The sequence below is a fragment of the Amblyomma americanum genome, chromosome 7, assembly GCF_052857255.1.
Source record: "Amblyomma americanum isolate KBUSLIRL-KWMA chromosome 7, ASM5285725v1, whole genome shotgun sequence".
NCBI classification, from domain to species: domain Eukaryota; kingdom Metazoa; phylum Arthropoda; class Arachnida; order Ixodida; family Ixodidae; genus Amblyomma; species Amblyomma americanum.
In genome coordinates this window covers 36,099,325-36,122,028 of record NC_135503.1, presented here as the reverse complement: position 1 = coordinate 36,122,028, position 22,704 = coordinate 36,099,325, and the positions used below count along the sequence as shown (strand labels likewise).

Below are 22,704 nucleotides of genomic sequence, written 5' to 3'. Positions count from 1 at the left end.
TTTTTTGGCAAAGTGTTTTTTTTTTCTTTTACAAAATCAGATTTTTTGGGCTGCTGATTGTTCAGACCAGTCTTTAGATCCTGCCAAATCCAAAAAACCAGTCAGCGACTGTACAGGCACTAAAAAATGAAGGTGGCATTGTGGAATTGAGAAACTTTGTAATAGGAGGAATTCGCTATATAGAGGTTTGTTACATCCAGGTTTAGCTTGGAATCAGCACACAAAAGTACATGTTCCTTGAAGATTTCATAATCGCGACTACATGATGATGATGACAGATTTTTATGGCGCAAGAGCTTCTATGTCCAAAGAGCGCCATGGCACAAGGTAATTTTATTTTCCATTTCTCAAGGTGGGGTTGAAGACCCATTTCCCAAGCATTTCACCCCTTACTAGCCGAGCACCAGGCCAGGGAAAAGCTTGTACCCATTGTATCACCGGTGGGTACCCGGCGGCACTGGGGATCGAACATCGCACCTCCCGCATGTGAGGCGGATGCTCAACCACTTGGCCACCGCTGCGGTTAATCGCAACTACATTACACCGATTTAGCGGTTTTCGCTAAATTACCTAATTTGGTGACTTACCGAGCTAGTGATTTTCGCAGCCTTTATTTCTGGCCACTCTTAAATTTTCTCGGGTGCGAATTACACGCCAGTGTGCTACTGGTGAAGCAGACTTCTTGGAACCGCCAACAGACTGCAATAAAACTTGCCACATGTGCTTTTCACAGGCTTTTTGAAAAATCTGAGCTGTCCCATGGCTTGATTGCATGACTTCGGACAGTAAAAGCTCGTTAATTCAAACTCTAAAGGGACCGGAAAATTGTTAGAATTACGCGAAGTTCGAATTATCGAATGGGCACTAGAATAAGCGGCTATAGTGGCCCGCCACGCGGGCGGAACCCGAAGCAGTCACATCTAGACTCGTTATCGCGAGATAGGCGCTACTACACGTTTGTGGCAGGCATATTCTGAGAATTAAATTCATCCGGTCCTAATGGCAAATGAAATAAACTGATCAGCCAGTTACGCACCAGAAACAAGTAGTACTAAAATGCACTCGTGTGAGCAGCGAGCTTTAGTGCTGGAATATATGACGCTATTTATGCTCCAAAGCATGTTTATTTACGGGGAAGGGTTGTCAAAATTAGAAGTAATTGGCGAAGTGCATTTGCTTGTGTTTCTTCTGCCGAGACTCCATCAGCATCATCTGCAGCTTGCCCAAAGCTCCTGTGCAACGTCAGAGTTCTCATTGACAGAGAAGTGGCATCCTGCAACATCGAGCGCCAACGCTACTTCATGTGCACTTGGAGGTGGCATAGTCTCATCGCAGCCGTCGGACTCATCACTGTCGGCTGTTCTCATTGCGCGTGAGCCCTGCGACGTCTGCTGGGAGCATGCACCCTCAATTATATTGGCGTCACTCAAGGGCTCCAATGTCTCCAAGCTGCTGTCCATGTAGCTTGCGCTCGCGGCACCAACAAAAAGTAGTCATCGCCCGAACCGCCATACTACGTTGTTCACACCACGTGATCGCAACTCGGCAACCGCGGCACAACAAAAACCTCGAACAGCTCGCGCCGAAGCATCAGCGGCGTGGGCGAGTGCTCCGGCAGCGAAAACCTGCTACAGCATGCACCGGAACACAGGCTCCAGGAGCCTCGTGCACTCGGCTTTTTTTCTTTTCCATTGTTTCACATCTCTGGTAAATTTGGAGTGTTTTACTCGCTATGGCTCAACTTCTATCTACAAGGAGCGGTGTCAGCCAGTGGCTCCTAGTTCGAATTAACCGTAGCGGATGCTGACTTGTTCGAATTATCGGCAGTTTTCCCCCACTGAAATACACAGAGCTCTGCCGGAACCCGGGCGTCAGTTCGAATTAACCGTAAGTTCGAATTAACAATCTTTTACTGGATTCATGGCCGCACCGCATGAATACGTGACGTGACCCACCGGTGGCCAATGACACAGTGAATGTGTTAGCTGACACCACAGAGAGAGTCACCTTGTATGCGCAAACAAATGTGTAGTGCTCACCAGTCTGCATCTCCTTGTGGCAGGCCACGGGCCGGCAGAATGCTGCCTTGGACACCATCTGTGGCCGGCAGAGCACCGACTTATTGCGAAGCAGCTTGGGGAACGGAAGCTGGACAATCACTTCTCGCTCAGCCTGGCCAGCTGCCGGCGCCGCTGAGGCAATGTCCTTCAACACAGTCGTTCCCAGGGTGGCGGGCGCTGGCACAGTCACGGTCAGCGTTGGCGCTGCTGCTGAAGCAGCGATGCTCGGTGCCTGTGCCACTACTTTTGGCGCCACATCTGAGACACTATTTGACTGTGTCAGGGCCGGGGCACTCACAACCTGCTTGCACAAGATAAAAATACAAAAAAAAAATAATACTAAATACTAAATATTAATATTAAATAAATATAGTATGTTTACTGTTCAGGCACAAGTGATCAAAGCTAACTGGTTTGCAGAATGATAACACAGTGATGATGCCATGCATGATGCTAAAATGACTGTGCTTATGTTACAAGAGTTGCAATGAGGGTTGAATGTATACAGATAGCCACAGTAGCCTTTGAATATTCAAGAATGGGTGGATTTGTGGCAGCAGGGAAGTACACTCTACATTCACTGCCTGAGTTAGGGCCTCTGGTTGATTCAGTAGCCCAAGGTGGTCTCTGCTGGAGAGTGGAAACCACGGGGCAATATTTTTTTTTTCTACTCTAAGTCCTTCTATGTTGGGGGCCATGCAGACGACACCGACGACAACGCGAAACCTGGGGAACTCTTGTAACATATGCACAGTCATTCTAGCATCATGCATGGCATCGTCACAAGCGCAATGACTGCAAAGAATCAAAAACTACAAATGGCGCTGTTGCAATCTCTTCCTGACCACAGGTGGCTACCATACTGACCTAGCACCATCTTTAGTAAGCCAGTGCTTCTGCCTTCTCAGCAGGTCACAAAACCAGACAAGATAGCCTATGCATGTCATAAAGTGGAGAAAATCAGTGAGTCTATTTTAACTTAGACTGCCGGTTGGAGGCCCCAAACACAAGTGAAGTGCATTATCCCTCCTGGGGGTTTAACCTAACTTACAAGCTTAGCCAAATGCATGGCTGGCAATGACGGAAGGCACCATGTTTTCTACAAAAGGTACATAGCCATGGGCTTTTTGGTGAACAATGATGACAACTGCCATTTGGTTTAAACTGTGGGACACAACCCTGGACTACTGCAGCACATGATATTCACCTACCAATTCAAAAACATAGACACGTACAATAAGCAGATGTGTAAAACATTCCATGAGCATTGTACAGTACAATCTTATTTCGTATGAATGCAAAAGGGCAAAGGAGAGAATAACGGCAACGACACTACTGTAGAAAGCCCCGAGTTTTGGCTGCCTTCAAGCCCTTGCAAATTATGGAAGCTGCTACCACTGTTACTGCCCCTACTTTTTCAAGACAGCCATACAAAAGATTATCAGTTAAGGCAGATGTCAAGGAGCCCCATCATGCCACCACACTGCTGACCTCGCTGAAAAAACGAAACTTCTCCCAGTTACTGAGCTGAGCAGCGAGTCATGCCTCCTGCAACAGTGGCCACAGCTCTCTGCAGTGTTTAATCAGGCCATCATCACACACACACGTGCCGTAAAACTAAGAGGCACAGGCCAAGTTTGATGTCGCCAAAAGGAGTGTGCATGAGGTACAGTCAAACCTGGATATAACGAAATTGAAAAAAGTTCGCAATTTTTCGTTATATCCAGGTTTTCGTTACATGCAGTTTTGGGTTAAGACTGGTAAGGATTATGCCAAAACGAAATAAAAATTCGACAGATATCAATTCAAGTGAACTCGCCATTCAAAGAATTTATTTAATAGAGAAAAACTGCGTAATTTTCGCTTGCTGTTTTTGCCCGATCGAAGCCACTACTCGGCGCTCCAAGGAAACTAAGGCATCCATGGCTGCTTCATCGTCCTGCGAGCCGACGAAATGGCGCAGAACGTCCACCGCGTCCATCAGTTCCCTCGCGGTGGGAACAGCACAAAACGTATCAGGCTCTGACGAATTGTCACCTTCAAGGCTATCTTTAACGGTTTCGACAAGTGCCGCATCAGTCATCTCTTCCGTAGCCACGGCGCCGTTGTCCACGAACAAAAAGTTGCACAGCTCGACACCGTCGGGCACCCCACCGTTCATGCGTAGTTCATCCCACGCTTCTGCGACCTCGGGTGGGCTTGAAGGTTCGTCTTCAGTGACTGTAGCTTGAATGGCCTTATTTACCTGAGCCTTGGCGAAGCAATTGGTGATCACTTGTGATCCGACCTCTTGCCACGACGCAGCAAGCATTTCGATTGCTTGGTAGATATCCACTTTTGTTGGCCATTCAAGGCGGATGTCCAGGAGCATCTTCTGTATCAATCGACGCCGGTAACAGCATTTAAAGCTGTTAATAACCCATTTGTCTAAGGGCTGTACCAGAGAAGTGCAGTTAGGTGGCAAATGCTGCAGCTCGACCTTAGAAAGCTGTAGGCCTTCCACATGGTGCGCGGAGCAGTTGTCAAGCAGCAAACAAATGCTGCGAACTTGTCGCTTGACATCTTGGTTGAGCTCCTTCAGCCAGTCGTAAAAAATTGCCCGCGACATCCAAGCTTTGGAGTTTGCCACATATTTTACTGGCATCCGCCCTGTTCCTTTAAAACATCCGGATCGGGCATTGCGGAAAATAACAAACAGGATTCGCTTGTCGCTGGCATCAGTGTTGGCGCAAAGCAAAACCGTCACGCGGAGTTTAATTTGCTTTCCACCGCGGCAGTCTTCTCCTTTCAGTGAGAACGTGCGGCTCGGTAACATTTAAAAAAACAGGGCCGTCTCATCAGCATTATAAATGTCGGCAGCTTCATAGTGGCTGAAAATGCCGGGAAGCTTCTTGGCCACCCACGAGGCAGCAGCATCGCTGTCTGCGGAGGCAGACTCGCCAGATACCACTTTTCCGACGACACCGTGCCGGCTTTTAAATCCTTGTAGCCAGCTGTTACTCGTTTTGAAGTCGTCGTGGCCCAGGATACAAGCAAAATCTATGGCTTTCTGCTGCAAAATCGCGCCACTTACGGGCACGTTTTGTGCTCGTCTGTCCAAAAACCATGCAAACACGGCGTTGTCCACATCAGCATACGTCGACGTCTTCAGTCTTTTCTTCTGGGCGCTTGTGCCCGACTCCATCGCACTGCGGATGCTTTGTTCTGCAGCAAGAATGGTTGACAGGGAGCTGGCTGGTATATTGAAGCGGGCAGCGACATCCTTCTTTTTTTCGCCGGCGGTAACCGCATTCAAAATCGAGAGCTTATCTTCAAGCAACAAAACTTTGCGTTTCCTCACAGCAGAACTCATCGTAACGAACCGACACCGTAAACACACACCAACACACACACGTCAACACGCTGACGAAGAAGGCTTACCATAACTGCGCCGCAACACCACGAAAAATTTGTCATAGTAGTGCCACCTAGTGTCAAGCTACAAAATGAAAGCTTAAAAGTTGCTACGCTTGCCACGGAGCGGCGATAGCGGTGCTCAACATCATCATCATCACTGAGGTCTGCTTGTTTGCTGCGATTGCAAGCGTTCTGCTCGCGGTCTACTTTACCTTTTAATATAAAAACTTACTTAAACAATATTCATTAAAGTTGCGCACTGCCCGGTCAAATTTCGGGCAAAACATTACAAGATACAGCTCGATGATCAGAGCCACGGATTCGTTACATCAAGGTCAACTGCCGCAACGAGTTCGTTACATGGAGGTCGCCTATACATGGGCTTCAATGGGGGATGTGCTGGGGAATTGAAAAATTTCGTAAAATCCAGGAATTCGTTACATAGAGGTTCGTTACATAGAGGTTCAACTGTACTAGCGAAAGCAGCAAGTGCGCCTTTTCGAGTGCAGCAGCAACTTTCAAACTTTCAAGCTTTCCATGCAACTGTGGGGGGATTACTGTCATTAATGTGCATTGGCAACGCTGCACAGTACCATGTAAAAAATAATGAAGAACTGGCCTGTGTTTAAATGCATCCTGACACCACCAATTAGGAGAGCCAATGGGCCTCTTGGATTTAGCAGCTCACAGGCAATATCAACAAAAGCCGTTCAATTATCCATGAGTGGACAATCGATAAGACCCCATGTGGTACTGTTAACATGCCAGCGCTGCAATAGCTCTCTCTCTCTCTTTTTCCTTGAAGGAAGTCGCCATGACCAGCATGTGCAGAGGCAGCAAAGTGTAACAGTCGCCCATCCCTCACTTTTGGCATCGCCGTGAGAGCGGGTGGAGGCCGGACAGTAGCCACAACAGTGCTATTCATTTCAGAGGCCGACTGCATGGACGTGGGGATGACCGGCTGGCCACCTGGCTTCAACAGTGGCGCCAGGGAGCGGATGTTGGAGATGACTGGAGTGCTGCTCGCCCCACCCGCAGTTTGGCTCTTCGCTGTAAGGACACGAACGCCTTGCGTCACTTCGCGGTACAACAAGTCAACAGGCTGCTACACTAACTGTAGCTGGCTGAAAATCATTTGTACTCTGATAACTTTATACATGTTAATTCAAGCTTTACTTGAAAATTCACTTTCCTTGCTATGTGTTAAACCTACTGCATTTCTAACAAGCCTTTGAATCAAGTTGAACCATTTTTCCTCACTCCTACCTGTGGGAAAAAAAAAAATGATTTGCTGGATCTTGTGCAGTCAGTAAAAACGTTCACCGGGCAATGAAAGCGTAAAAAATGTGAGTTAATTCAATAATGAGATATCAAAACATCGTCATAACGCCACAAAAAACAAAAATGACTGCACACTCATCTCGAGGCCCCAATAACGATGTTTCCAAGTGATGTATGGCAGCCTTGTTGGTGAAAGCTGCACCAGTTTTCAATGTTCATACCACCTTACTGTTTTACATTCTCATGTCTTTTACAAGCAGTCAAGAGACATCTTTTTTTTTTTCTTTCACACCACAGCAGCCCACATGGGTCATGGAGTGCACAAAAAAAAAAAAAAGCACAACTGCCTCAGACTGCCACATGAAAATCAACCTTTCCTGCAAAAATAAGCATAAAAATGGATGGGGGTCAATCTATATGTGTAGCTGGACTATTTACAGGATCAAAGGCAATTCTGGCCAAGTTGTGGGTAGCATCATACACCATGCAAACATGTATTGCTAGTCAGACATGATACCAGAGCAGGCCTGTTTAAGGAACAGAGCTATAGCTGGAGATATATAGCTACAGTCCATTTGCATACAACAGAAGATTTTTGTTCATAGGCCACCATTGTTCCAAAGGGAACAAACAGTGGGTGAATGTAATATCCTCACAGCATATTAATATTATTCTAACATTATTTGTTACAATATAATAATAAACAGCATTTATTACTTTATTTCATACATAAGAACTATATTAATTAAATAAATAAATATTGGTGCTAAAATTCCCTTAGCACCGCCGATGCTGAGAAGTGGCCCATGTGCAAAGAAAAGATGTGCTTGGCTAGATTCATCGAGTACTACAACACTTCAAATGACCAGTTATGCCTCCCATTCTTTTCAGTCCTGGTAAACACAATAATTTTGTTAGCAATTTCTGACGGGCTCTCTCAGGTTTCGCGCTTATTTTACACTAACCATTTTCACTAGGTGCACTAGCTTGCCATCACCTGCACGTCACGTAAAATTCCATGACAAGCAAGGCCTATGCTTAAACAGGAAAAGCCAAGCTAAAATTAAACACAACACACGGAAAAACCACACAGCATTCGTCAACTTGCGACGATTTTTGACCTTCCATGCTGCATTATAACAAGCGCACAACAAAACCCCAGCAGCAAGAATTTTGAACTCACCGATTGTAGCCTGAGCGACAGTGGGTGATGAAGTGGTGAGAAGCGGCAAGTTTTTGAACTGGTTCTGGAATGTGATGACACACTTGTAGCAGCAGAAATTGCGTATCGTAGCGTCGCTCATGGTCAGGTGGTATTGAGCAGGCAGCATCTTGGAACAGTTGTCGCAACGAATAACGCGCGATGATGCTGCATTCTGGTTCACCCGAAACAAGTTCAGGCAGTTGAGAGAGCAAAAGAGGTGGCTGGCGGCATTCAGCTCCACTTGCTCAATCATGTCGAAGTTGTACTTCTTCACCTGCAAGACAATGACAAAAACAAACTTGTCAGAGCACACAGAGGTCAGGACGATCGGTCCATAGCACATGCCATGTGACAGATTTCACATGCACCTGCATCATTTTTCAAAGCACAACATTGTTCTGAATAACAACCCTTGACTGTACACAAATCTCACCTCTAAAATGGAGAAAAGCTGGCAGTCAAAAATGATCAGATCTCTTTTCAAGAAAGAACTCACATTAAGCAAAGCTGCATGTCTGAAGTAGTGCTTCATTTAGGGGTCTGTGCCAGGGGTGTACTAGTTCCTTCACATAAAAGACATCACTTCTGACGTGATACTGTGTGTAATCGAATCTGGGCCGACAGTTTTTCTAACAAGAGATATGAAAATCTTATGTTCGCTTAGATTCGAGGATTCATAAAAAATCCGTAAAACACAACGACGACTCATCGAAACTGAATAAATGGCAATCAATCAGAACCATGGTGACAAACCACCATTTTGACCATGTTTACTACTGTATGCTGTCTATGGGAATCATGAGCACGTTCAACATTTGCGCATGTTTTCTACCCACAAAGCACCACCATCACTGCATCATGCAGTCTGTGCCCTTACAGCGCTGCCTTTGAAAGGAAAGTAGTGCTTGCAGCAAAACGGCCATCAAACCTCCAAGCTCGGCTGGACTTTGGAGTGAATAAATAGCATGTTCATCGTCGTAGTGGCAGTGTGACCAGCTTTTTGCATGCGAGCCTACCTCCGCTCATGTCATGCGAACCAGGGCAGGTTCATGGCAAATAAATCCCATTGTGCTTTGTAGCTTTTGACGCTCCCAAATTAATTTTTTCGGAGGGAGGGGGGGGGGGGGGGGGGTGCTTACATTCGAGGAAAGGTTTTTTTTTCCTCTAACCTTTAACTTCAGTGTGTCACCTTAGAATCAAGGTCAGCCTAGGGCTCGAGTCCATACGGAGCTGATCATGTAAAAGCCGCTCATTGTTTGAAACAGTGCTTACTGTAAAACTGCTAGGCTTGTTAAAGGGTAACAATAAAAACTCACACTAATATGCAGCAGCTCAAATATATTGAATGCTGACCAGTAACCGCGGTCAACAATGAAGTCATCACAGAGGACAACACCCAGTGTGCACATTCGGGCATCCGTTTTCTGGCGCAACCAAAATCAACTTTTTCATCTGAATAAACCTAGACAACACAGCAATAAAAATGGCCAGCACTTGGTGACCTTATTATGCTAAATTGTTTTCCTTGAGCGATATCTTAGCAGAAAGATGCGAGGGAGTAGTTTGAGTTTATTTTTTTCCATACATGCAGTGAAAGCTGCTTTGCACATTATGTTCGGGCCCAGCGAATTCAGCTACAGGTATGACTAGCACTTTATAATGTAATGTCAGTGCTGGCAAATTAAAAAAATGTATTTTTAAACGGCCAGGAATAGAAAAAATTTCACAAGACCTACTCCGCTGCCTATATTGCTATGGGCAATTTTCATGGCCCTAGAGTAGGTACCTCAAGTAATAGAACACGCTTGGTGCTACAGAGGACTCCTTCTGAAGCTAGCCTAGTTTTAATCGCACTTATGTTGAAATTTCAGAAAAGCCTCGCAAATGTTCGTGGATGTTGACAGCCTTGTGCAAGCCAAACAACCTCGTTTCTCGAGGGCAGCAAAAAATAAACGCAAGGTAAGGAACAAGTCACTGTCCCACATTTAAAAATGGCCAGCATGACAGTAGAGCAGGAGATGGTCGAAGCACGATTTGGAGAAAATTTAAACTCAATGACATTGTACAAAAGGCCAATTTCAATCCTAGAAGCTGAACTGTTTGCATTTAGCACTACAGGCAAGGTAAGATACAGTGATTATGACGCTGCTTGTGCAGAAAACAAGCTTAGAAAACATGCGGCACGTTGCTTGAGGTTTAACTGATAAAACTGAGCCCCTTTAACTTTTTTTATTGCGTACAAAAAATTTATCACCCACGTGCAACCTGAAACACTTGAGTTTAAATTTCTAATCATATAATCATTTTACAGGTGGAAAGCGGGGAGAATGATGTCGCATTTTTTGACACGCTGTTTTGAAGTGAAGAATAATATGAGCTGGATTTTGACTCAACCATTATATCATCCTCCACTCTCTGTGGAATAAAAAGAAACCATATCAGCATACATGAATACTACAATAAGGCCTGCCCTTAAAAAAAAAAGTCATGTACAAAACTCCGCACTTAAAATGTACCATTAAGTCATCTGTGCTCAGTGATGTTTGTTAAACAAGTAGCACCTCCTACAGTAAAATATCATAGATGCGTTTTTTAAAGAAATTGCAGGAAAAAACTTTACCTGGGAAAAACATATGATCCAAAACGCCTCATTTTTGAAAAATTAACTGTTGAATGAGATACGAATGATAATTATTGACAATTTCACTCATAAAAGACTAGCGTTTCTTGGCACAAACCTGAACAGATCCTTTTTTAGTGCTCGCAGAATTTAGTCCACATTCTTAGTCCGCCCTTCTAAGTGCGGAACAAACTTTGTAACGCATCCGGCGAGAATAGCAGTGACAAAAGTAAACAAAAGCTATTCTACTTCAGTTTAGAGATGCTTTGCCCCTTCACACCTAAGTGATGTGGGGAAGCCACTGCAGCGGCTGAACGTCGCAATGTTTCTTTTTTTTCAAGCTGCGTTCCTCACACACGGCCCGCTTGTACGTAAGCATATTACTGTAGTTCATAGATGCTTCGCCCTCTTGCCCTTATGCACCGCGAAGAAACCTCAGTGTTTCTCCTTTTCATGTCACGTCCCCCCAAAAACGACTCTCTCAACTGCTAGCATGCCGTTCTGCTGCTGGTGATGATGTTTGTGGTGGTGGTGTTTCGCCTCACTGCACCCAAGCACTGCAGAGGAGCCACTACAGTGGGTGACTGGCGCTGCATTTCAACTCTTCATGTCGCGTGCCTTCACATTCAGCCCACTTGTATGTTTGTACATGCTCGCTTGGTCAATAAACATATTATAAGGCCACAATTTGTTGAAATTTTAAACCTAGTAGCAGGGAAATCATGTTATCCGGGAACATATGAACTGGGAGAAATATAGCGTAACTCTATAGGACATTTTTTAATGTCTGCAATTTTGAGCGTACGAACTGGGAACATATCAATGAGGTTTTACTGTTTTACTGTATTTACTTAAGCCCTCCTAGATTGGGTAAATAAACTTTTTAAAAATACAGGCTCGGTGCCAATAAAAACTACACTGTCATGGCATCGCAGACATGCAGCTACTCCGTGGAACCCATCTAATCTCATGTTTTTGTGCACTGCTGGTGCCAGAAAACGTGCAATGGCACTTAGCGCCTTTTCTATCTGGTTATCTGAGGCCGGGTGGAACTTGCCTCAGCTGAACTGCAAAGTCAGCCTTTCACCGCTCCGTTTCGCTGGGCGTTCCTTCTTCATCTTCGCCCTCCTTGACACGGCGCATGCGCACAGCTGTTGCAGCTCGGATTCGCCGGCGTGCCGTGCCGCCAGTAGCAGCAGCTGCTCCGCACCACGTGGCTGGTCACGTGACAAACCACGTGATGAACTACATGATCAGCCGCCGGCAGCTGCTCTGCACCACGTGACCAACCCCGTGACAGCGTGACGGCGCAGCCACATGGTGCTGGCTCCCGCAACACTGAAGGCTCGAAATGCTACCGTAATGTAGCTATCGCTACAAAACATCCAAGCTAACAGCCCTCGTAAGATATATTTTACAGCAAAACTGTGCTGACATCTGAGCATACCAGCGAACCACTTAAGGGGGGAAGAGGGTTTCAGAAAAAATTTTTATTAATGAAGTCACAATTATGAAATCTTCGGGGAACATGTATTTTGTGTGCTGATTTCAAATATGGAATTTAATTTCATGTGCAACAATTTCTTGAGCACTCATGCAATATGTTTGTGCAACTTTTTGTGGAGAGCTTTCAAGAAATCCTGCTGCAGGGGAACTTGCTAGAATGCATGCCATTGTTTCTCTTGACATTAAGCTATGCAATAAAGCTAAAATTATCATCCAGCCTGTCATAGAAGTCAGTTACAGAATTTTGAAGTTGTCACTTCAGAAATAGAAAGACTAAATTTTCTTCCCGTTTGTGAAGTACGAAGTTCAACACCCTGTAGCTCAACTTCTGTGATAGGAAGGATAATTGTTTTACCCTTATTGCATAGCTTGTCAAGACAAGCGGATGGCATACATTCTAGCAAGTTCCCTGCAGCAAAATTTCGTTGAAGCTCTTTACAAAAAGTTACATTACATATTCCATCAAGTCCACAAGGACTTGTTGTACATTAAATTAAATTCCATATTTGGAATCAGCACACAAAAATACATGTTCCCTGAAGATTTCATAATTGTGACTTCATTAATAAAAATTTTTTTTCCAAGACCAGCTTCCCTCCTTAAGCAATGGAGCAAACAGCGTGGTTCTGCGTGCACCGAATCTTCATCGACTAGACCGCGCCACCGCTAGTTCCGCACGGCATAGAGTTCGTGGAAATCATGAATAGAGGCCATGCACGCATGAAACAGCACAGCGGAAAGCAGCAGTGAAGCGAAGACACATGACAGACAATACCCAGACCCCGACAAAAAACAGGGCCTTGTTTGCAGATTGGCAGCCAGTGCCAGTCTACTACACATGCCAAGGCGAAGTACTACAAAGAGGTACAGACACAGCTCTCAGACTCACCTTGCACCACGAACAGGGCACAATCTTCCTATGAGACAGCACAAACAGGTTCACACAGGCCTTGCTGCAGAACTGCTGGCAGGCGTTGTCATAGTACAGGGAATGAGACTTGCCATCTGTGTTGTCAAAGAGCTTGTGGCAGTTTTCGCAAACTACCATCTTAATTTTGTTCACATAACGGAACTTCGACACACAGTTATCGCTGCACAGGCGGTGGGATCCTTCGTTGAAGTCCACCTGCAAAATGGCCACCATTAAAGCACAGTGACTTGACCATTTATTGTAAAGAAAAGAAGAAAAAGGTACGGAAGTGATGAGGGTTTATATACTACGGTAGGCTGCCTTCCAGTATACACAATCGTGTTTGGAGGAGCTCAAGTTGCTCTTCAAAATGAACCACTGAAATTCATAAGTTTGGCTTTCACTCTCTAAAAACATGAGAAAAAAAATCTTAGCCATCCTGTCTTTAAGAACAGTACAACATATTTCTACTGTGATCCAAATGAGAAGAATGTCCTTATAGCCCACTGCTTGTCAGTTAGAACACAAAGCTCTTTCCTTCTTACAACATTAACAAGTACTGGTTTTCATGCAGGTAGAAGAAATGAATGTCCGAGTGCAAAACGTTGTCCATACTTCATCAATGCATAAGTTTCATGGTACAAATACACACCGGGAGTCCTTGGAAGACAGAAGATGGTTTATGCAAAGTACCGTATATACTCGTGTAAGGGCTGCACTTCGTTCCTGCGATTTTGACGGGGCGCAGCTTCTACATAGGTCAAGCCTATAGCTATGCGCAGAAACCTCATGCTGCTGCTGTGACCGTTCTAAAGAATGAAAACACTGCCGAATGACTACACACTTTATTGATGCATACTCCTCGTCGCTGAGTTATTACATTGTGTTTACTTATATGTATCCCACCCTGCATTTTTAATATTCCCAGTGGGGATTTCAGTATATGTAAAAATTTCACTCAGCCCGTCGTCTCATGGGTGCCTTCCCAGAGGCATCTCTGGTTGGTGGTATCGTCTGGTTTGATACTCCCATCACTTCGAAACTTTTCATAATGGTGTCACATGACACTAAATGCCATGCGCTCAAAATCCACAAACAAACTTCTGGCAGCAATGCCCTCCAGCGACATTGTCCCATTGGAGTCTCCTCATCAATGTCCACCGCCATCCAGTCCAAGCATCAACGTCGAAATTTGGCTTTAAATGCCCGATTCATATAGACATCAAGTGGCTGCAGCATTCCTCCATTTGGGGCCTTCACACGGTCTGTTAAGATTACCTCGAAAAGTGTCGAGGGTAAACAAAGCCCTCTGTAGCAGCAGGCCGCCTGGTCGGTTCGCCCGCACAATTTTTACCCAATTCAAAACGAGTTCATTGCACATACAACCTTTCTTGTAGACCCGAACGACAATTTCGTCATAGTGCCTTCCTTCTGAAGACCACATATGGTGACAGCTTTCTGCCATCGGCAGTGATGCGAAGTACACCTCTGCCACTCTGCACCTGTCGTACGCACAGAGATGCTTTTTGCACCTTTGAAGTGCACTGTGGTATTTTGTGGTGCACCAAACCAGATAGGCATCTGGTTCACGTTCCCTATTTGGGACAGGTCATTGCAGAGCTCCTGTCAATGACTGTTCATGCTGCGGTGAAAGTTCAAGAACTCGTTCTCATCCTCGCTGTGAAGCCTATGGCATGTCGTTCTGCACCAAACGGAGAGCTTGCAACGGTTTATAAACCATTGAAGCCATCCCCTGCTTGATTAAAAAATCTGAAGAGGAATGCTCATGCAGCAAGTGATTATATCAGCTTTCACGCGGATCATCTCCGTAGACACAGCATAGCCGTTCTTGTTTTTTTATACTAGTGATGTAATCCACAAGTTCCTTTTCAAGCTCTGGAAACCTCCGCTGTTTCCCACAGAATGCTTCTCTGGTTCGGTTAGTTCCAGAGAGCTGTTCTTTCTGGTTGCACTACTGATGCACACACTTCTCATTCAAATCGAACTTGCATCCAGCCGCCCACTTGCCGTGTTCTTCAGGGTAACCGACAACTTTCAGCTTGAAAACCGCAGTGTACAAAACCAAATCCTTGCCCATCATCGCCAAGCTGTAAACATAGGTTGCGATCACACTCTGCAGCACCACGCAGAGAAAATGGCTCCAGAGCAAACGATTGCAAAGATGTAATCTGGAACGCACCACCATGTGCTCTCAGAGTACTGATGATGTTAGGAGTTGAAAAGCAGCTAACGCCATCTAGTAGCGACTCGTGAAGCTTAACTTGTGCTGGCACATGAAACTCGCGCTTGACTGCAAAAGAATTTTTTTTTTTTTTCTGTGAAATTTCGTCTCCCAAGTTAGGGGTGCAGCCATTACACGAGTATATACAGTATGAAAAAACAAAAGAAAAGAGCCCAGGCCAATGTGAATAATGGAGTAAAAAGCGAGATCAATTTGTCGGAATGCAGCCTGCCTTACAGCACCTAAAGAAACCCAACAAATGCACTGACCAAGGATGTACGCACTCAAAAGAAAAACAGTTCAAGATCAAGAATACTTTATTTACTCAAAACAGGTCAACCTGATCTTCTCTGATAGGCTATCCAAAATTTAAGGGTCAACTTACAACCTAGGACAAGTATAATTAACACAATCCTGACCAACACATTTTCATTCCACACACAAGTGATGACCAAGCACAACTTTTCAGCTGAATTCCCCTTAGAACTCTTCATTCCGACACCAGCCACAGTTCAGCCATTGTCAATTTCTTAAAATTGCTCCCCGCACTTCGAAGGGAGCTGGAAGTGAGAACCATGTGCTCGTCTCAATAAAATGCCACTTTGAAATTCCCTTCTATCCGTTTTAAGAATTTGGTCAGCCAGCATTCAAGAATTCTTTTTGTCTCCATGTGCCCACCCACATGTCAACTTATACTCATGGTTAACCTACACCCAAACTGTTACGGAAGTCAACACTTATGTTTGCATGCTTTTTTTTGCTCACACCCACCTGGTACTTGGTTGTGCACTCAACATCGCACGCCACGCACTTGTGGGCCACCAGGTTAGCTGCATTGAAGGCATTCATGCGCTCGTATCGGTCGAGGCACAGCTGGCTGCAGAAGTCCTTGAAGTGGCCCTTGTCACCGACAGGGGCCAGGAAGCCCTCCGTCTGCTTGCTCAGGTCTTTCTGGCACAGGCAACACACCTGCATAAAGGAAAGCAACATGAGCACCTGCTGCCACCGAGCACCACAGGGTCCGAAATGTCACCAGCTTCAGCGATGCTGATGCCACACAACCTACACTACCATTGAAGATTCTCTTTCACTTTATCAGTGACGAGGCCCACCACCTGGTAAACAGAATTTTGTAATTTTGTATGGAATGAAAACTGTGATAAAGAGGAAGCTGCAGGTGCGATGCAAAACTGTAGCTAGAATTGAAATTGGGGGACAGAACTAGCAGAGCCCGGCATTTTTGAAACAAAGCATGTTAGGAGCAACAGATGCCAGTGTCATGAAAGCATGAATGTGGTACAAAAAAAATGTGGGCTTATCCGATATTATTTCAGAACATGTGCACAGCACAAAATATGTATGCACAAGAAGAAGCACATCAGAACACCACTTTTATGTAATGTATGTGCTACAATCACTGAAATTTCTTTTCCTTCTTAATTTAAAGCTGCAGTGCCATAAGGCTGGAATTTCAAAAACAAGGAGCCTCAACAAGCATGTTTAGAAAGAAAGGGAGCAAACGAGAGAGGTTCACTTAAAGGGACTATGCAATAAATTAGTTGAGGTTACGTAAAGCAGAGGAGAGATCGGCATTCCATGACTTGTCACCCCAACGCAAGAATTTTTGAGCTAGCATCAATAACAACCAAGATATAGACGATTAAAAATTACGTTCCTTCTGCCCCCCCCCCAAACTTGTACACGCGGGGCACCAGACAAAAATAAAGAAAACATCTCTGGGACTAGGCCCTGCCCATGAATACGTCATCAGCTGACGTTCGTTTTGAGAGTTCCGATTGTCGCAACCCAGCAGCAGTGTCGGTCCAGTCACTCTCGCCCACGACCGGTCCCGAGAGGGGCGCGCGCGCTCCCCTCGAGACAGGCCATGCTCTCGTCATCTTGGATTGCAGTGAGCGTCAAATTCCTTTGCTTGCCATCTGTTGTAGTTTTAAGGGCCTGTCATACTAGGCCAACAGTCGGCTGATTCGGTCCGCCAAAACCGTGTCGTTGTATGTCTGGCTCTATGTCACACTGCGCCGGCGAAAACAGTCAGCCGAGTGTCGTCGTCGGTGCCAGGTCTCCCACAAGACAGCAGCTGGCCGATGGTCCGCCAACTCCCATGTCGCACTAGCGAGACACCATGCGAGACCTCTTGCTGACTTGGCCCTTACTCGTTCTCACTCTTCTTTTGTCATAATTCTTTTTAATAAATTCCCATATAGTAAAGCAAACTCCTTAATAATCGTGATTATGAACCTAGAATGAGTACCGCCCAGTAGAGAGCACTGATTGTTGGGTCAGAAAGGCATGGCACGAAAAATAAATCCACTCGGTCGCAGGTAAACAAGGAAGAGTTTAAGGCTAAAAAATACAAAAAAAAAACAATTTAAGAAATGCTCAAACATGTGGACTCGAACTTGGCAGCTCCAGACTGAGAACCTATGACTACACCCACAACGCCACCGAGGACAGATATATTTACTTCCTTCTTCCTTCAGAAGTGCATATCTGAAGTATGACACTCGCGACGGGAGTAAAGCAGGCGACACATGTGCGAAAACTTGGCCGGTGTGCTGCACCGGTCGCCGCTTGCGAACTGCAGCCCCACTGCAAGCAGGGACAGTCGGAGCGGGAAGCATCGATGCGCCCCTTGGCCCAAGCTCAAAACGTACGGTTTGCCACCACCAAGTTCGCACCAGAAAAGACATAATAGTCATATTATCAGGAAGACCGCCTGATATACACTCAAGCAGCGACAAAGCATGCCTGCCCAAGTAGCGAGCTTTCAGCAACGGCGCCCCCTGCGGTCGCACCGTCTGGAGAATTGCACTGTTGCATGGCTGCCCTGGTTGTCGCTAGGCCTATAGCTTCTTTCGCATCGAAGGCGCAGCGGACGCCGCTTAGGAAGCCACCTGCGTTATATTGAAAGGTACACTCTTAAGATCGCTTTGTTGTCAACAGCATAGTCTCACAATAAACTATGGTCAATTTCTGCAACGTCTTCGGCAGCGGAGCTAGCGGACAGCTGTGGGCGTCAGGCGAGCCGGACAGCAACAGCGGGCCAGCGGCAGCTGCGAGGCGAATCTGGCAAGAAATTTGCTCGTATCACAGTTGCTACTTCTACCAGCAACTCGGTATTGATAAACGATCCTCAAAAATGATATATTTTTCCCATTTCTCTATACCAACCTTTATGATTTACGCCAAAAACCCACCTTAAGCTCATTTTTATGACCGCGGCCGACAGGATTCAGGCTAGTCGGCCCGCCAGCTGGCTTGCTACTTCACGTTCGCACCAGAAAAGACAAAACAGCCATGCTATCAGAAAGGCTGCCTGCTATATTCGAGCAACGATGGCATGCCTGCGCAAGAGACGAGGTTTCGGCAATGACGCCGCCTGCGGGAGCGCTGAGCGACGAACTGCGCTGCTTCCTGGCTCTCCTGGCGTCGCTAAGCCCAGCTGGTTTCGCATCGATGCCGTATATGAGGGCGCTTCGGAGCTAGCCAGAGCCGTAATAAAGAAACTACTCTAGTCACTTTGCCTTTACTGTGAGCCCGTCCCATAGTAAAGTTGTGCTTGATTTCCGCGACGTCTTCAGCTGCGGATCTAGCAGACGCCAGGAGAGCTGCACCAAGCAGCAGCAGCAGCAGCCAGCGGCTGTAGGATGAAATTTCTGAAATTATACATTTTTCACATTCATCTATCCCAGAGCTTCTTATGAACGCAAATCGAGTTCGTGTTTGGTGAATGTTTTTGCCTGGTGGACGATCTCGCGAAGACCTGGTCAGCAGACTGGTTTTTGTCTCCGTCGCCGGTCTCCAACCATGTCACATTGTGAAGACTGCCCGAGGGGGCTCACACGGCAGCACAAGCAGACGACTTTCACAGCTACCGGAAGTGTGCCCGTGACGTCGTAGCTGCCGTGGCTCCAGCAAATGACAGCGTGTGGCGGCCTGCCGACGTCACGGAACTAGTGACGTATATGTTCGCGATTTTACTTTCAAAACCAGTCACTACGAAAACACGAATCGGCCCGCGAATTTTAAAAAACACGGTTTTTAAAAATTCACAATAAATTGCCTGCTCACTTCCGAACACTCATACTTAGCGTGGATGCTCCTTAGCATCATTTCTAATGAAAACATTTGCAAGCAACTTTTAATTCACTGCATAGTCCCTTTAATATTCTTGCCTGACGCACAATGACTGGAACTTCACCTTCATGCAGATACAACATTATAAATATCAACTGACAGATGTACAGTCGAGCCCACATATAACGGCCCCACTTAAGACGAACTTTCGCTTATAACGAATGAGACCTGTGCGACTGTCAAAATATACATTGTTTCAATGGCAGAAAATCACACATAAAACAAACTCCATTAAGCCCTGCTGATCAGCAGTGTTGTAGGCGTTACCAAAAAAAAGTGACTAAATGCGTTACTCGTTACGCTAAAAAAGAAGGATCGCGTTACCGCCCTATGTTACCTACAAAAAAAACATAACGCGTTATCGTTACCGTTACCGAGAAAAAGCACCGCACGTTACTTTGCCGTTACTTCATGGCCATAATATTTAATTAGTCTTCGAATTATGAACTGAAGATAATTTTATAAAGCTCACATTTCACATAAAACTTCTCGTCCAAACAAGATTTTACGCGAAGTCCTGATACATCGAGGATACTTTGCACAAACGTGCGGCAGCTAAGCAATGTTATAGTGGCCTAAAGTTGCCTGTAGAGTTAGATGTGATGGCTTCTAACACTGTTGCACATGGTGAAGCCTTTTTCATAATGTGACATTAAGCACAAAATGACATTTCATCATCAATTCTAACTTCAAGAAGCAAAACATTGCTGAACTCTCAACAAATTTAAGTTAATTATGAAAAATGTGAAGTTCCAAAATGCTCCACATGCTTTCACTCTAGAGAGTTGTGTGTGCGAGTGGTTTGGGATGGGGAGGTAGATGATGGAAAGTGTGTGAATGCGTGTTCGTGCACGTGTTTCGTGCTTGATGGCTATTCTGTCTTTTTTTTTAGTTGAGTCCATTGTCAAGGGCAGGTGTTTTCTGGCATGCATGCGAGCCGCAACGAGGGTCGTCGCGAGCACCTGCACATTTTGTTTATTTACTACAGCACTTTAGGTGCTGTGCGCTTTTTCTTTCTAAAAAAGGGGGCGGAGTACGTGGATCAAAACTGGAACAAAAAGTAACTAGGAATGTGACACCTCACGTTACCGAAAAATGTTAAAGTAAGTACGTTACCCGTTAGAGTTTCGAAATGGTAACGTGTCTGTTACTAAGTTACCAAAAAAAGTAACGCGTTACCGGTAACACCGTTACTTGTAACGCGTTACCGCCAACACTGCTGATCGGTTACAGCGAACAGACGGCGTAAACCCGGCGCCGTGATGCGAGATAACTTGAATCCGGCCCATTTGTGCGCCCGGCGCGCGGTATGTTTTTTGGCCGAGCCTCATCCCAGGCGAACTGCCCGCCCCGTTTCGTGCCGCTCTCAAGCAAGCTACCCTTTCCCCGCCAACGCGCCTTCCAAGATCGCTCTCGCGCCCCTCCTCGCAACTCCACTTCGCTCTCCTCATTCTCTAGCAAATCCTTGCATAGCCTCGGCAATCAACCGCGCCGCCGCCGGTGCCGATCGCGGAGGCCACGCTCCATGAAGCTGGCCTTCCGTGGGAGCCAAGAGGTGGCTGCACCGACGCTCACGGACGCCCCTCATTGGTCTCTCCACTGATGCTGTGCGTCTGTATCTTTAGCTTGATTGGCATGATCGCCGCCTGTGTGCGTTGCACGTCTACCCCCATCGCGCGCTTTTGTCACTCTTGTTGCAGTGCGGACGTTTCAGTGGCTTCGTTCAAATTTCGGGGCCCTGGTTGTTGGCGGACGGGAACACCGTGCCCATTTCGATTGTATTCACCGGTAGAGATGATGAAAGAGGCCTGGGTGGAGGTGACGGCCACTGGCGAGCAGAACTGCTTCCGCAAGGACGGCTTTGTCGAGTGTCTGATGCCGAGCCTGATGTGCTGGAAGATGACCAGCCCGGCGACGATTTGTGGCAGCACGTCGTCAACTCCGACATGGGGGGTCATCACATTGGCTGGAATGATTTTATTTGAATTTCTGTCGATGACGACGCCGACACCGCGTAACTGTGCACGGACGAGGGCATCGTTTTTGAAGTGCGGGACGAGAGTGACGCGGAGGAATCGGATGAGGATGAAACTTCGAGCCAGCACCCATAAGCGCGCCTGTAGCAATGGGATACATTGAGAGCCTCAGACAACTTGGTCTATGCCAAGGACCTCGGCGAAGAGCACGCTTCTGCTTTAAATAAACTGGAAACCTCCCTCATCGGATCTGCGCTGCAGAAACAGACGTCCATCACGGATGTTTTCGCAAAGAAAAAATTTTGTGTTTTGACAAGTAACTGCTTTTAAAGCTGTGGTCCACTTACTACGAACTTCGGGATATAACGAACGGACGCCGCGTGACGCTCATGTTCGTTATAAGCGGGCTCGACTGTAATGCCGTATACTGACTTCATTCCAGCCAATAAAACAGCGTGCTATGGCAGAGGAAAAAACAAATGGACAAGACTGACCAAGAGGAGTCGTGAATGAGGTGTACGCACCTTGAGGCCTCTCTTGAACTCTTCGAGGCACTTGCCCGAGCAGAACTGCCGGATGTCGGCCCCAAAGCGGACGCAGTACTTGCCCAGCGAGAGCTGGTTGACGGCCGTACAACAGTGAGAGCAGTGCGAGCCGTTGGCGCTCTGGTACTTGCGCAGGCAGTCCTCACCACAGAACTCCATGGTCTCCCAGACAAGGAAAGCGCCCTTCTGCTCCACACCTTGCACACTCAGCTGGCACTGCACGCATGTCCTCTTGGGACGCTGGGACTGGAAAGCAGTAGCATGCATGTTAACGGCACACCGAAGACAACTTTTTCATCCATCTTTTTTTTTTTTAGCAAAAATCGGCTGTATGGCCTTTTCGCGTATGCTGACATTTCATTCAGCAGCAAAGGACACATTTATCGCCAAGACTAGTGCATTTAAAAAATATAACATTTTTTGCCACTAGACCCAAGCTTGTGATGTCAATACCTCGAATTCCGCAGCCACTGTCTACAAGTGACTGGTCGTGTAAGCCAGCCAAGGGGGACGTATGAGAGCTAACTGCTATGAAGTCGTAGCAGTTTGCTTGAGAAAAATGAAGTGTGGCAACACCGGCAATTATTTTCTTTCTTTTCAAACCTTTTCTAGCTCATAAAAGGTCTGTTTCGATTTAAAGCAGCCACTCGGTGATTAATGTAATGTGGCAATCGATCAATAAAACGTCAACTTCAATTTGTCTATAGAGTCCTTGCAGAGGGCAAGCACATGGGTTTATGGACATTTTAGTTCATGATGACATTACATTCCTTATGGTTCCTTCTGTACGTTGGCAGAAATATGTTCAA

At 46.1% G+C, this 22,704-nt stretch overlaps 1 protein-coding gene across 3 annotated transcripts in view; it reads right to left on the bottom strand.

The window, feature by feature from the left end:
* Positions 1-22,704, bottom strand: part of woc (zinc finger protein without children) — a 51,547-nt gene that overhangs the window by 16,457 nt on the left and 12,386 nt on the right. For all 3 annotated transcript variants that reach the window (XM_077631830.1, XM_077631831.1, XM_077631832.1), the window contains 6 exons: positions 21,875-22,141; positions 15,991-16,188; positions 12,957-13,193; positions 7,921-8,215; positions 6,322-6,506; positions 2,040-2,361 (listed from right to left, as the gene is read on the bottom strand). In XM_077631830.1, the coding sequence (XP_077487956.1) occupies positions 2,040-2,361; positions 6,322-6,506; positions 7,921-8,215; positions 12,957-13,193; positions 15,991-16,188; positions 21,875-22,141 (1,504 nt within the window). The remainder of the gene's footprint in view (positions 1-2,039; positions 2,362-6,321; positions 6,507-7,920; positions 8,216-12,956; positions 13,194-15,990; positions 16,189-21,874; positions 22,142-22,704) is intronic.